Genomic DNA, 13948 nt, shown 5'->3' with positions numbered 1-13948 from the left:
TCCCATTCCTGCTGGCTCCAGTAATGGGGGTTTACTCACAGGGCAGTGAAGGAGAAAGGTATCCAACATCAGGGCTGGGCTGGAGGAAAAGACTAGATATAGGTTTTTGACATAGAAGCCATTTATGATCTAAGCCTGGCCACAGTGCTTACCCTTGAATAGATCTCAGTAATAATGATCTTAAGGGAACAAAGAGTAAGCTGTTTTCAGGCAAGAGAAGTAACAATAGCAAAGATAATAAATCAGTTGTAAAGACTCCTAGTTCTGTTTCAGAGGTAAAGATTAGCCTCAAGCACTTTCTTGAGCTGTTTTGAAGAATTTAAATCCCCCTGGAGCACTCAACCACCCGATTGATCCGAATGGAACCTAAGGAATGATGATGTTGACCTTTTCTGACCCTCATGACTTCAATCAACTAAAGTGTGGAATCTGTTGACCATTGCCCCAATTCTATGCTGAATTTTCTTCACCTCAAGCCCTTTCATGAATATGCATGTAACCTTAGCTTAAAACTTCCCCAGTTTTGCTCTTGGGGGAGACACTGCTTTGGAAAAGATCTCTGGTGTTCTCCTTACTTGCTGCAAGTAATAAATTCTTCCTTCTCCCACTCTTTGGCTTGAGATCCACCAAGAGAGGAACCACTTTTCGGGTAACAGGATTCACCACTGGCACAGCCCAGTTTCTCTCAAGTGACTGCTTATTTTTGACTTTCTGTTTCTCTTTTCTTCATCCACTGAATGATTCTTTTTTTCTGAATTTACTAGTTCAGATTCCCAAGAGAGGCAATCTGGCTGGCTCTGCTCATAAACACTGACTCTGTAGGGTAATTTTTCGCTCTCACTGCTGGAGAAGTTGTTGGAGACTGATAGCGAGGTTAGGGGGCAGTTTTTTGCAGACATCTTTCTGGTACCTCTCCTGTTGGGGGTGTGGTCTTGGATAAAGAGTGGGATGTGGATGGTGGAGCAATGACAGGTTTTGCTTCAGCAGATCTTGATCGTGAAGCTTCACTATTTTGTTCGAAACCTTGGGAAATTTGTGAAGTATCCAACATACTCATGATTAAAATTATACTTAAAAAAAAAGACAGCTGTCTGTTGGCTATACAACAGCTGTTCTCTCCACCCTGTAGTGCTGTTTGCCTCTCTCTGAGTAGTCCTGATGTTCATGGGAGGAGGAGAGAGAGGGAGAGGAGAATCTTGATTGTTCAGAGACAAATGTCCTTGTCAAAAGACTGGCTTTGGCAGGGCCAAGTAATGTAATCCTGGCAAAACATACTTGAGAAGATGAATGCTAGAGGCTTTTTGTGAAGAGTTTGCTGACTCTTGTAAGGAAATACGAGGCTTTTTTACCTTGGAATATCTTTATCTGCATGAGATGCTTAGATCTGCAGCAGCCATGTTAGGGTCATGAGAGGAGCCAGTTACAAGTACACGTCACCCACCATTCTGATGGCAGAGCAGAAGGATGGACATGCTCCTGGTCTCATTAATGGTGCTGAGCTACCACATGAACCAGCCCTGGAACCGCTGTGATGTCCAGTGGAAAATTACTCTGCTGCAATGGTTGCCTACAAGTATACTAGCTAGCAAGCTATCCCAGAAGTAAGGGAACAAACAGCAAGCCCTCACAGACCAAATTAAAATCCTCAAATCACATGATTTGCTAAATCAAATTAAAGCACACAGTGAGAAGCAAGAGGAAAGAAAAGGGTAGGTTAGCACACTTAAGATAGGGTGCGAGTGGGGTGGAAGGACCACTCCAGCTAATGTGTACTGGGATACACTGTATTCTTAGGATCTGCTTCTCTCTCTGCTGCATCTGCCTTCCCTGCTGATATGTAGTTACAGGGACCAGAGATGAGGTTTGGGCAAGCTCCACAGATGCAAGGGGGCCTGAGCTAATCACACCTACCTGCTGTATCTGAGAGACACAGGGACAAATATGCTTGGTCGGGACCTGCAGCCTGCCAATTAGCTTGATGAACAACCATGAATTCTGTTGGTTTGGAGAAAACACGGAGCAGGAACGGGTGTCAGTAGCAGTTCTTAACCAGGGTAGTTTTACCCCCCAGTGTACATTTGGCAATGTCTGGAGACGTTTGTGATTGTCATGGCTGGTGTGTGTGTGTGTGTGTGTGTGTGTGTGTGTGTGTGTGTGTGTGTGTATGTGTGTGTGATGTGGCATCTAGTGGGTGGAGGTCATGGATGCTGCTAATCATGTGACAATGCATAAGATACTTCCCAAGACAAAGAATTATCTGGCCTGAAATGTCAGTATTGTGGAAGTTGAGAAATCCTGGGTGTTACCAATAGGTGGTTGAAATAAGACCTCATAAATATTAACTGTTTATGTATAAGCATATCTTGCATATATAGTGTCTTTTATATATTTGTTATATCATGAACACTTATTACCCAGGTGCCTTGAAAATGTTACATATCTTTTGGTCATCCATTCCTTTCTATCAATGTGAGGTACACATATGATCTTCTTACTTATGCTTTACGCGTCTTATGCATTCTGCCCACATCTAACAAAATTTTGTTTAGTAGCTACTTATCTATACTTAAAACATCTTAAAAAGTGTTTTGCTTATATTTTGTAAACTTTAAATGTATTCACCTACCAGAATTGAAGAGTTGCAGAAGCAAATTCACATCACACCTGCCCTGGAATTTCTAACAAGAAATGATATCAATGTCCTGATTGTTTAAGCCACTTTTAGTTGTGTTTTCTACAACTTGCAGCTTAGAGCATTCTAGCTGTTTCCCCCGTAAAGTCAATAGGAAAATGTATTCCAGAGACAAATGAAACAAGGACTTAGACTATAATTATAGGTTACCTAGATAGAAATGTAAGCATCAGATACTATAAGAAACTGACTCTCGTGCCTGCATTAATGTAATGCGTGTTTGATCTTTCTGTTTACATTCCAAGCAACTGTAGGCATAGTGCTTATCATGGTATCTCTTGTGCTTAGAAATTCACCTTTTTTTATGATTGGAACAATTTTGGATGGTGACCTTCAGAGCACTGTGAAGCACAGTTTTTTAGTTGGGTGAATGTTTATTAATAGAGGGGTAGATTTAGAAGTTTATATTTTTATTTATTAATGTGAACTTTATCTACATTTTACTGCTTTAAAAATTTAAAGACTTTAAGACTGTTTATTGGAGTTGTGCCTTGAGGTGCCTCTGTTAAAGGGGAAATTTTTTCCTCTTATATAGAATTAAAGAGAAGTATGTTTAAGATGATGTAAAACATTTAAAAATTATACAAGAAGCTGGTGGTTGTTTAGGAGAGATTTCAAAAAAGTTTATTTTAAAATGCTGAAAGTATTTTCTTTTTCATTTCTTCTAACTTTCTTTGCCTCTGTTTAATTTTTTTGTGGGGAAACTAATATTTTGTTAGATAAAATATCACATGTAACATATGAGAAATGGTAAAGTATGGTAGTAAATCAAAAGTGTTTGATAAAAAGCTAAAGCAAGGATGTAGGGTGTGAGAAGAGTCAATAATTTCAAAGTTTTGGGCAAAGCAGTTGAAATGATGGTGTTGATGTTAGCTGTTGTGGAAGACTGTGGGCTGAGCAGGTGGTGGGGAATGGGTGAGGGTCAGAGAATTCAGCCTTGGCATGTTAAGTTTAAGATGCCTATTAGATACTTAAGCAGTGATGTCCAGTAGGCAGTTACATCTACAGTTTGAGAAAAGGTCTGAATTGGAAATATATATTTAGAAATTGACAACATCTTAATACTTAAAGACATGAGATAGGAAAAAAGCACCAAGGAATGTAGGGAGCCTAAGCCTCCTAGGAGTACCCCACTATTCAAAAGTTAGGGGAGAGAAACAGCACAGAAGGATGTAAGGTATAATAAAAACTTAAAATCTTCACACACAAAAAAGCTGAAGTAAAAAAGGGAAGAATAAGATGTCTTAAAAATAATGGTAGTTTCCTAGAATTGCTGAACTAGATCGGTGGAACTAGCTCTGCTAAGCAACGGGGTGACAGGTGATTTAGTCAGTTTAGCCTCATATCCTTTTACAAGTACTAGGCTGTGTGTGTGTGTGTGTGTGTGTGTGTGTGTGTGTGAGAGAGAGAGAGAGAGAGAGAGAGAGAGAGAGAGAGAGAGAGAGAGAAGGAACCTATAAAGTTTTATTTTTGTTTTAAAATCTGGATTAAAGAATCATTCAAGCTGGGCTTCCCTGGTGGCGCAGTGGTTAAGAATCCGCCTGCCAATGCACGGAACACGGGTTCGAGCCCTGGTCCGGGAAGATCCCACATGCTGTGGAGCAACTAAGCCCATGTGCCACAGCTACGGAGCCTGCATTCTAGAGCCCTAGAGCCGCAACTACTGAGCTCATGCGTCTAGAGCCCGTGCTCTGCAACAAGAGAAGCCACCGCAGTGAGAAGCCCGCCCACTGCAACAGAGTAGCCCCCGCTCGCCCGCAACTAGAGAAAGCCCGTGCCCAGCAATGAAGACCCAACGCAGCCAAAAATAAATAAATAAAATAAATAACTTTATAAAAGAAAAAACAAACCAAAAGAATCATTCAAGCTGGAATGTTGTAAACTTAATGGTGATTTTCAAATGATTTACATTTTCAGGGTCCTCTTTCATCATCATTTCTTTCTGTTGCAGTGATTTGCTGTCCTCTGAATACGTGGAGAGACACATTGAACATGGAGGGAAGACTGTGGAAGTGAAAGTAAGTAAAATTTTTCTCTTGGGGGAAACTTCTGAGAATCTTCTAAGTACTGATTATGATTTTAATCTTCAGTGATACTTCCAATGTAGTTTTGGGGTTTTTATATTTCAGAATTTATCAAGAGAGGGTGTCACTGGCTTAGGGAAAAATATTTAGTTACCAGAAAATGAATTCTTACTGTACTACCGGAATTGTTGGAGTTATGCTTTGTGGGATTAATATTACTGCAAGTAGTTCTCTTTTAGATTATGTCACAGAAAATAATTTATGAAATTTGCTTTTAAGGTTAGCACTGAGAATCAAGAGGTGAAATCTTGGGTCCAGGTTAGGTGCCTGGCTTTGCATTCATTTGGGAAAGATTTCTCCGGTAAAATTATGAACTTATTATGTCAACAGGGATGTCCCAGGGAGTTTTAAATCCCTGGAGAAAAATCTCAAGATATTGGTTCTTGTCACATAAGTTCTGAAAAAGATTACATACCAAAAAAAAAAAATTTCTCCAGTTACAGGCATAAGAATGTATGTGTCTTTCATATCAGTGATGATGTTGTCTGAGGCATATGAGACCAAACCCCACCCAAGAGTTTCTTTAGAGCCAATGTTTAGTATAAAGAGTTTTAGCTAAGTGTTTATTTTCTTCTGAACAGCATTCAGACTATCTATTCTGCCTTATCAGAATTATGATGCCATATATATATATATATATATATATATATATATATATGACAAATATGTATATTTGCTTTCTTTTTCTGATTATTCATTTAATTTGTACTCATTTTAGAAAACTTGTTAGTGGAGAAAAATGTATCAAAAAAGGAAAAATCATCCATAAACTCATCACTGACAGATAAACTTTGTTTTCATTTTGTTGTATTTCCTTCTAGTATTTTTTTTGTCCTGTGCATGTATTTATATTTTCATATTTTACAGAGTTGGTGTCATACATATTTACAATATTGTATCTTGCTTTTTAACAGTAAACATTGTATTGTAAACATTATCTAAAGTTACTTTCCTTTAAACTTATGTCTACTGCTTTTCAATTTAAATGTATTACTGTAACAAACCGTTTTATTTAAATTAAACTCTGTTATCAATAACCAAAATAAATTACATTGTCCTAGTCTGGTGACAAGTGAAGGGGATTGGATTTTGCAATTATATGTTAACTAAAAAAAGAAAACTTTTTATTTTGGAACATCTCAAACATATACAGAGGTAAAAAGAATACTACAATGAACTCTTACATACCCATTATCCAGCATCAGTAGTTATAAACATTTTGATAATCTTTTCACTCTCTACATGTGTGTAGTATTTTAAACTGTCAGGAGGAAGAAATTTTTCTCTACCCTTCTAGGTTCTTCTAGCTGCTCTGTGAATTAAATATACGTAAGACAAATTAACAGGACAAAAATCAAACAAAAGTTTGATAACATGTATACATGGGAGAGACCAAGAAATGAGTAATTCACTAAAAAGGCTGAAAGCCTCACCTTAAATACCATCTTCAGCTAAAGACAAAAGATGTTGAGGGTAGTGGTTTGGGACCTCAAAGAGGGGGAAGGCAATTCACATGGAGATGGAAAAGCTAATGTTTGGTAACCAGATGTTTGCTGGGCCACATAGAGACAATGGGACACAGAGAGGAGTTTTAGCAACAGACTTTGCTAGGTTCCTCCCCGTCTACACACCTAGTTCATCCTGTAGTCATCTGTGGTGATGGCTCCCTTCCTGGAACAGGTCCTCTAACCACACTCTTTGGGTAGTTTTAGGGAAGGTCCAAGTTTCTTCCTGAGTCTTTTGGGGTCTTGATTATTTTCAGCTCCAAATAATCCATATGCCAAAGAGACATTTTGGGGTGGCAAATTTTTTTCCTCTACAAAAGCAAATTCCAGACATTTTTCCCAGGAAATAAATCTTCACACATCTATACATCTCTAAACGATAAACACTTAAAGCAAAATGTTAATTTTTACAAGTGATCTAGATATAATAATTATGCCAGTCCCTCTAGAAAGTTATTCTAAACTTATTTGAAAACTGAGTAATTGAATTTTTGATTGATTTATATCACTGCGTTACATGAGAAAGCATATTAGGATTCTTCTTAGTATGACATAAGAAAATGGAGCCAGTTTGCTTATAGCTGAAAAAATGTTTAACTAGATTTAGAGTCTCTGGACTTCTTTTACTCTCATCCTTGTTTATTTGATTTCATTTTCTATTTTGTATGATGCTTTTCGGAATGCAGAGTGTATCTTATTCCTTTGCTAAATTAGAGAAGAGAGGAAACAGGCAGTTCACTATTTATTTCCGTTTATGTCTGTCAGTGGAATGATGAAATGCAAATATAAGCATGGAGCTTTGGAGGGTGGATCCAGCAATAGCTATCTGCTGTCTCTACAGTAATATCCCTTTGCAGGAAGCTTATAGTAATCAACAAAGCATAGTCCACTCAGATCATTAGGCTCCATGGGTATATATAACACCCAGAACACGGACTTTACCACACAACCACTGCTGATTTTCCAGCCTGAGAATTGCTTCCTTGATGGTTTGCCTAACTCCCAAGCCTATTCAACCAGGGAAATGTAAATCCAAACTTCATCCAAACCCTAGAGCCAGAGGAATTTCTCCCATTAAGAAAACCACTTTGATCTCACCTATCACCTCAATTTGTTTTTAGTCCATTTAAAACTCAAAACTCTCCTCTGGGTTTTTTCCAGAAACCATATTGAAAGCGTTGAGTCCTGTCCCATCAAATCAAAGTCAGTAGCCAGTTATTTTCCTGCTGGTTTCCTCATGTCTTGCCCTCTGTGCTTAGCTCTTTGGGTGTTTCTTTTTACATGGAGTCTGTTAGATCTCCATTCTTTACTAATGACTCAGAATTTTCTTAAGTTTCTCTTTTTACTATACATTATGAGTCGAGTAAAACTGTAAAATTATAACATTTCATATTTTTCTTTTTCTTCCCTGTACTACTTAAAAAAAAAAACCAATATTTTATTCCTCTTTTACCTTCTACATTAGTTTGCTAGGGCTGCCATAACAAAGTCACATAGACCGGTGGCTTGAACAGAGAAATTTATTTTATTTTCTTACAGTTCTGGAGGCTAGAAGTCCAAGATCAAGGTGTCAGCAGGGTTGGTTTCTTTAAGCCTCTCTCTTTGGCTTACAGATGGCTGTCTTCTCTCTGTGTCTTCACATGATCTTCTTTCTGTGTGTATCTGTATCCTAATTTCTTCTTAGAAGGACACCAGTCCGGTCGTATTGGATCAGGGCCCACCCTAATGACCTCATTTTAACTTAATTACCTCTTGAAAAACTCTATCTCCAAATATAGTTATAATCTGAGGTACTAGGGGTTAGGACTTCAACACACGAATTTTAGGTGAATACAATATAAAATTTAGCCCATAACACCTTCCCTAAGAGGCCTATGAATTTTTTTCTAAATTGGCTTTTCTCCTGGCATTGAAGTGTTTGAAAGGGTATATGCGATCAAAGCAAAACTGTAGGTAAGAACTTTTTGTTTTTGTCAGTTGGCACAAACATAATCATATTGATCTTTTTTTCATATAAATTTATTCATTTTACTTATTTATTTTTGGCCGTGTTGGGTCTTTGTTGCCATGCACAGGCTTTTGTCTAGTTGGGGCAAGTGGGGGGCTACTCTTCCTTGTGGTGTGTGGGCTTCTCACTGCAGTGGCTTCTCTTGTTGTGGAGCATGGGCTCTAGGTGCTTGGGCTTCAGTAATTGTGGCACACGGGCTCAGTAGTTGTGGCTCATGGGCTCTAGAGCACAGGCTCAGTAGTTGTGGCTCATGGGCTCTAGAGCACAGGCTCAGTAGTTGTGGCGCATGGCCTTAGTTGCTCCGCGGCATGTGGGATCTTCCCGGACTAGGGCTCGAACCCATGTCTCCTGCATTGGCAGGTGGATTCTCAACCACTGCACCACCAGTGAAGCCCAATCATATTGATCTTGAGGATGCAAAATTAAAATCAAAGTAATTATCAAGTCTGATTTAAACAATGGCTAGAAACCAGTCTGGTAAATGACTCTTCTCAGGTGTCATGGAACCTTTATTTGTGAAAATTCAGGTGCAGTGCATTTGATTTAAGGGTGTGAGTATGTATGTAGGAAAAGGAAGACATTTTCATGAAAAAAATACTTAATAGCTACTTTGGTGAATCTTTTAGATTGCAATTTTATTTTTAAAATCTTTTTAATTGTAAAATATAACACTGATACAAAAATGACTAAAGGGTGAACACCCGATAACCACTATCCAGTTTAGGAAATAGACCTTGAAGGGCTTCCCCTGGTGGCGCAGTGGTTGGGAGGACGCTTGCCGATGCAGGGGATACGGGTTCGTGCCCTGGTCTGGGAGGATCCCACATGCCGTGGAGCGGCTGGGCCCATGAGCCACGGCCGCTGAGCCTGCGCGTCTGGAGCCTGTGCTCTGCAACGGGAGAGGCCACAGTGGTGAGAGTCCTGTGTACCGCAAAAAAAAAAAAAAAGACCTTGGCCCACTTTTCCATGTGCTGCTTCCCAAGCCCAGGTCCCTCCCTCCTCCTCTTGTAAGACATGTAAACACTATCCTGACTTTTGTGGTTATTTTTTCCTTAATTTTGTTTATAGTTTTATCACCCAAGTGTGTCCTAGAGTTTAGTTTTGTGTGTTTAGGTTTTTGTTTTTCTTTTACTAAGTTTTTAAAAGTCTCCTTTAAACCATTGGTTTCCGCTTATCTTTCTCTTTTTATTCTTCCTTACAATTTATTGATGTTTGTTGAAGAAATCAGGTTGTTTATCCTATACAGTCTCTCACAGTCTGGGTTTTGTTCTTGATTGCAATTTTATATTTACAGTAAAAGGAAATATATTTTAGTGATCTTTCCTTAAGATAATGATTTGTATTATCTGCAAGACATTCTATGTCTCATGGAAGGTCGTTTTATTCTGATCATAGAGGTGCATAATCCTGATCTTGAAGTTCTATGTCAACCTTTTTTTTTACCCAAAGTTTACAAAGAAAGGCTTTAAGCAGAAAAAAACATGATAGATACTTTTTATTTGTTCCTTTAATAAAACATATTAATATCATCTTTCACTTCATTTATTTCCAACTCATTTAAAAATTAAATTTGAAATTTGCCCCTTAGTTGAGGGAGAACTTTTGTGTGTTTGACATAAACTTTAAAAAGAATTTAAACATAAAACCTCTATTAATCAGAATACCCTGGGAACAGAATCTTTTTATTTTGATTGTGGCCAACTATGGTTCTGGCTTCTTAAGACAAAGGAAACTGAAATTGATGAGTAGCAGCAAATGAGTCTAAACCATGCAGTTTGCTGGGGGTTTTTTGCTGGTTTTTTTTTGGGTGGTACGCGGGCCTCTCACCGCTGTGGGCTCTCCCGCCGCGGAGCACAGGCTCCGGACGCACGGGCCCAGCCGCTCCGCGGCATGCGGGATCCTCCCGGACCGGGGCACGAACCCGCGTCCCCCGCATCGGCAGGCGGACCCTCAACCACTGCACCACCAGGGATGCCCCAGTTTGCTGTTTTATTGTTAGCTAACTTTTTTATGTTGAAGTTGACAACTGCCAATATGCCGGTCAGTCTAAGTCTCCCATTATATAGGCTCTGGTTAATGAGTATTATAATCCTAATAATAGTAATCACTAACATTTATTGTTCATGATGTGACAGGCGTATGAATTTACATATATTCAATCCTTAAAACAACCTCTGATTATAAATATAACTATTATCCCACTTGACAGGAAACTGAGGTACAGAGAGGTTACGTAACTTGCTGAACGTAGCATAGTAAGGAGGGTAGAGCTGCAGTTTGAATCTAGGTTATCTAACTCCAGAGCTGACTCTTATACCATATTATCTATATATATTCTACAGTATGTAAAATAGGATAGCTATACAAATTGATAGGTATTTTATGTAGACTTATTATATACATATCTCATTTTTTGGAGGTCCCTAACAATTACTCCTTTGTAGTCTTCTCTTTAAACTGAAATGGTGGTGTAAGTGAAGAGCCTTTTTAGGTATCCCTCTTAAATTTGGTTATGCAGTTGGGTAGCTTTTTTTTGGGGGGGGGTACGCGGGCCTCTCAGTGCTGTGGCATCTCCCGTTGCGGAGCACAGGCTCAGCGGCCATGGCTCACGGGCCCAGCCATTCCGCGGCATGTGGGATACTCCCGGACCCGGGCACGAACCTGTGTCTCCTGCATCGGCAGGCAGACTCCCAAGTTACTGCGCCACCAGGGAAACCCGCAGTTGGGTAGCTTTTAGATAACGTCAGTTGCCTTGGGCAAAAATGGTAAAGACACACTCTAGTACAAAGTCTGTTTTATTTTTCATATCTCAGGAAAATAGCCATAGTAGGAGTTTTAGAACACTAGGAGAGGAATGGTAAATCCTCTAGATATGTATGGATGGGGGAGGAAGTGGATTTCCTTGGAGTCAAAAAGTAAAAATAGACATCTTGATAAAGATATGATTAATTGTATTATTACCAATGAAAGATCATGACCAGTCATCAATATTATTGTTCTGATAGTGTTTTTTTGGTTAAATTATTTGATCTGTTATGATAATAATCAAAAGTAATAGCTGCTGAGTGTCTTTTTTTTATTAGTTCAAATTATTTCTAAACTGTATGTGAGCACTCCCAACTCGTCCTTGAATCAGGATACCAATCGTTGAGGATGGATATGTAGAGACACACATTTTCCAGTATTGACTTTTGACTGGCACTTAACTGGTTACTACCCATCACTTAATTGAATTGAGTGCACTCAAGGATCATTGTCTCAAAGTCTTAATTATGTCCATAGTGGCAGTAAGAAGATGGATAAGAAGTCAAAAGCAAAGGGTCAAGGTTGAAGTCTGGAAATGGGTGAAGGAATTGGAGAGAGGGTTATGTGTTGGAGAGCAGGTGTCAGGGGAGAAAGTGTTTGCTTAATGGGTGGGAGAGGTTATTGTGACTCTAGAGAACCTTTTACTCTGATGGAATGGTGGTGTAATTTTCCTTAAAAAATATTGTTTAGGCAAACTGAAATGGCCACAGTCACTTCTGGAAACAGAGTATCAGGGATGTTGATATAGAAGCAAGTAGAAAGCCTGAGTGTTTTTTTACAAGATAGTTTTTCTCCTGGTGGTCACATCCATCTCCCCTCCCTGAGGTTGGAGGTCCATGAAAGATTTTTAGCTCAGCACCATATCATCTCCCAGCAGGTGGTTGTGCTACCAGTAGACTCTCTAGGAATACAAATTCCTTTTGCATTCATTTTTCTAAGTCAGATTTCCATTTCAATTCTATTTTCTTAAAAAAAGATATACCTTTGTTTTTTTTAAATCCCACCTTAATTTTTTTGTCTTCCACAATGAGTGTGTCCATAACAAGCAAAAAATACTAGTAGAAGACAACTATAAGAAATTACTTAGAAAAATTTATGTATGCTGACTGTCAGGACAACAGATACCTTCCTGGCTCATGCTAACTCTCTAGCTTCTATAAACGTAAAAAGCATCCATAAAAAATTGCTTGTGATCTTGAATTGTATTCACACTTTCTCATACTGTTTTCTAGATTTCTCCATGAGGACCGTAATTCTCAATACTTGAATACTTCAAATGTGCACAATGTGTTTTAAAAGAATAATGTTTCTTAAGGTGTCTTTTAAAAAATTTATTTATTTATTTATTTATTTATTTTTGGCTGCATTGGGTCTTCGTTGCTACGCGCCAGCTTTCTCTCGTTGTGAGAGCGGGGGTTACTCTTCGTTGCAGTGCGCAGGTTTCTCATTGTGGTGGCTTCTGTTGCGGAACACGGGCTCTAGGCACGCAGGCTTCAGTAGTTGTGGCACGTGGGCTCAGTAGTTGCAGCGCCCAGGCTTAGTTGCTCCGAGGCATGTGGTATCTTCCCAAACCAGGGCTCGAACCCGTGTCCCCTGCATTGGCAGATGGATTCTTAACCACCGCGCCACCAGGTAAGCCCCAATTAAAGATCTTTAGTTGGTTCTTTGAGGGGCTTCTGCTGCAATGATAGGAATGTTTGGCAGATGCAACTACCCATATGTTAGAATCTGTATTTGTGTTCTTCTGCTGCATTTTCTGGGAGATTTAGGTTAAGGACTCAGAGCACTGAGCCTAAACTCTGAGAGCAGAACCTCTGGTGCAGGATGAAGGAAAACTTCAGAGGCAGGTGACACAGGTTGTGGGATGGGCATGCAGGTACCTCACACAGGTTCTTTTGCCAGAGCGAAAATTTCGGATGTCATAACTATGGACATGATATCTTTTTACACTACTAAAAATCAAATTAACCACAAATATACACATTTTAAAATTAGATGACTTGGAGAAATTTCTTAAGTCCATTCTCTGAAACAGTTTAGCCATGACTTAACATCAGTATGACTAGTAATAAAATTAGAATGATTAAAAAATATTGATCAATGTATTTTCCTTATATACAATATTTACTTATTAGGTGTAGCTAAACTAGTTTTAAATTGTATTATATTTAATGACTTCATTAGCTCCTAACTGCTGACGTAAATGATTTTTCTTAAACCTCAGGATATAAGAATCCTACAAGAATGAGATCTAGACTTTCTCAAAAATAAATATACAAATAGGGTTAAACTTCTAGTAATTTGATAAAAAATTATTGAATTGAATTTTAGGGATGGTGGGATTCAATTCCAGGATCTTCTAATTTAGAGATGACCAGCACAGGAAACCTTGTCCTTTGGGTCCTCTGGGTTTGAGCTGCTGTCCATTTTTAAATACTTTCATTTTTAAGCGGTGAATTATATCAGAAGGAGGATTCACTAGTAATTTTCTCTATTACTATTAGAGAAAATAGTACTCTACTAATAGAGAAAATAGTAATTTTCTCTATTACTGTTGCAAGACCCATGATATCCTCACAAAAGTATTATAAAGTATTTTAAATGCTGAACAGAAGTATAGCGGAAGGGCTTCCCTGGTGGCGCAGTGGTTGAGAGTCCGCCTGCCGATGCAGGGGACGCAGGTTCGTGCCCCGGTCCGGGAGAATCCCACGTGCCGCGGAGCGGCTGGGCCCATGAGTCATGGCCGCTGGGCCTGTGTGTCCGGAGCCTGTGCTCCGCGATGGCAGAGGCCACAGCAGTGAGAGGCCCGCGTACTGCGAAAAAAAAAAAAAAAAAAAAAAAAAAAAACCGAGAG

General features: G+C 39.0%; 1 protein-coding gene across 3 annotated transcripts in view; it reads left to right on the top strand.

Moving 5' to 3' along the window:
- Window positions 1–13948, top strand: part of ADAM22 (ADAM metallopeptidase domain 22) — a 243068-nt gene that overhangs the window by 132477 nt on the left and 96643 nt on the right. For all 3 annotated transcript variants that reach the window (XM_007446746.1, XM_007446748.1, XM_007446747.1), the window contains exon 4: window positions 4644–4710. In XM_007446746.1, coding sequence (XP_007446808.1) covers window positions 4644–4710 — 67 coding nt within the window. The remainder of the gene's footprint in view (window positions 1–4643; window positions 4711–13948) is intronic.

Source organism: Lipotes vexillifer, unplaced genomic scaffold (genome assembly GCF_000442215.2).
Source record: "Lipotes vexillifer unplaced genomic scaffold, Lipotes_vexillifer_v1.1 scaffold617, whole genome shotgun sequence".
NCBI lineage: Eukaryota > Metazoa > Chordata > Mammalia > Artiodactyla > Lipotidae > Lipotes > Lipotes vexillifer.
This window is presented reverse-complemented; position numbering and strand designations above follow the sequence as displayed.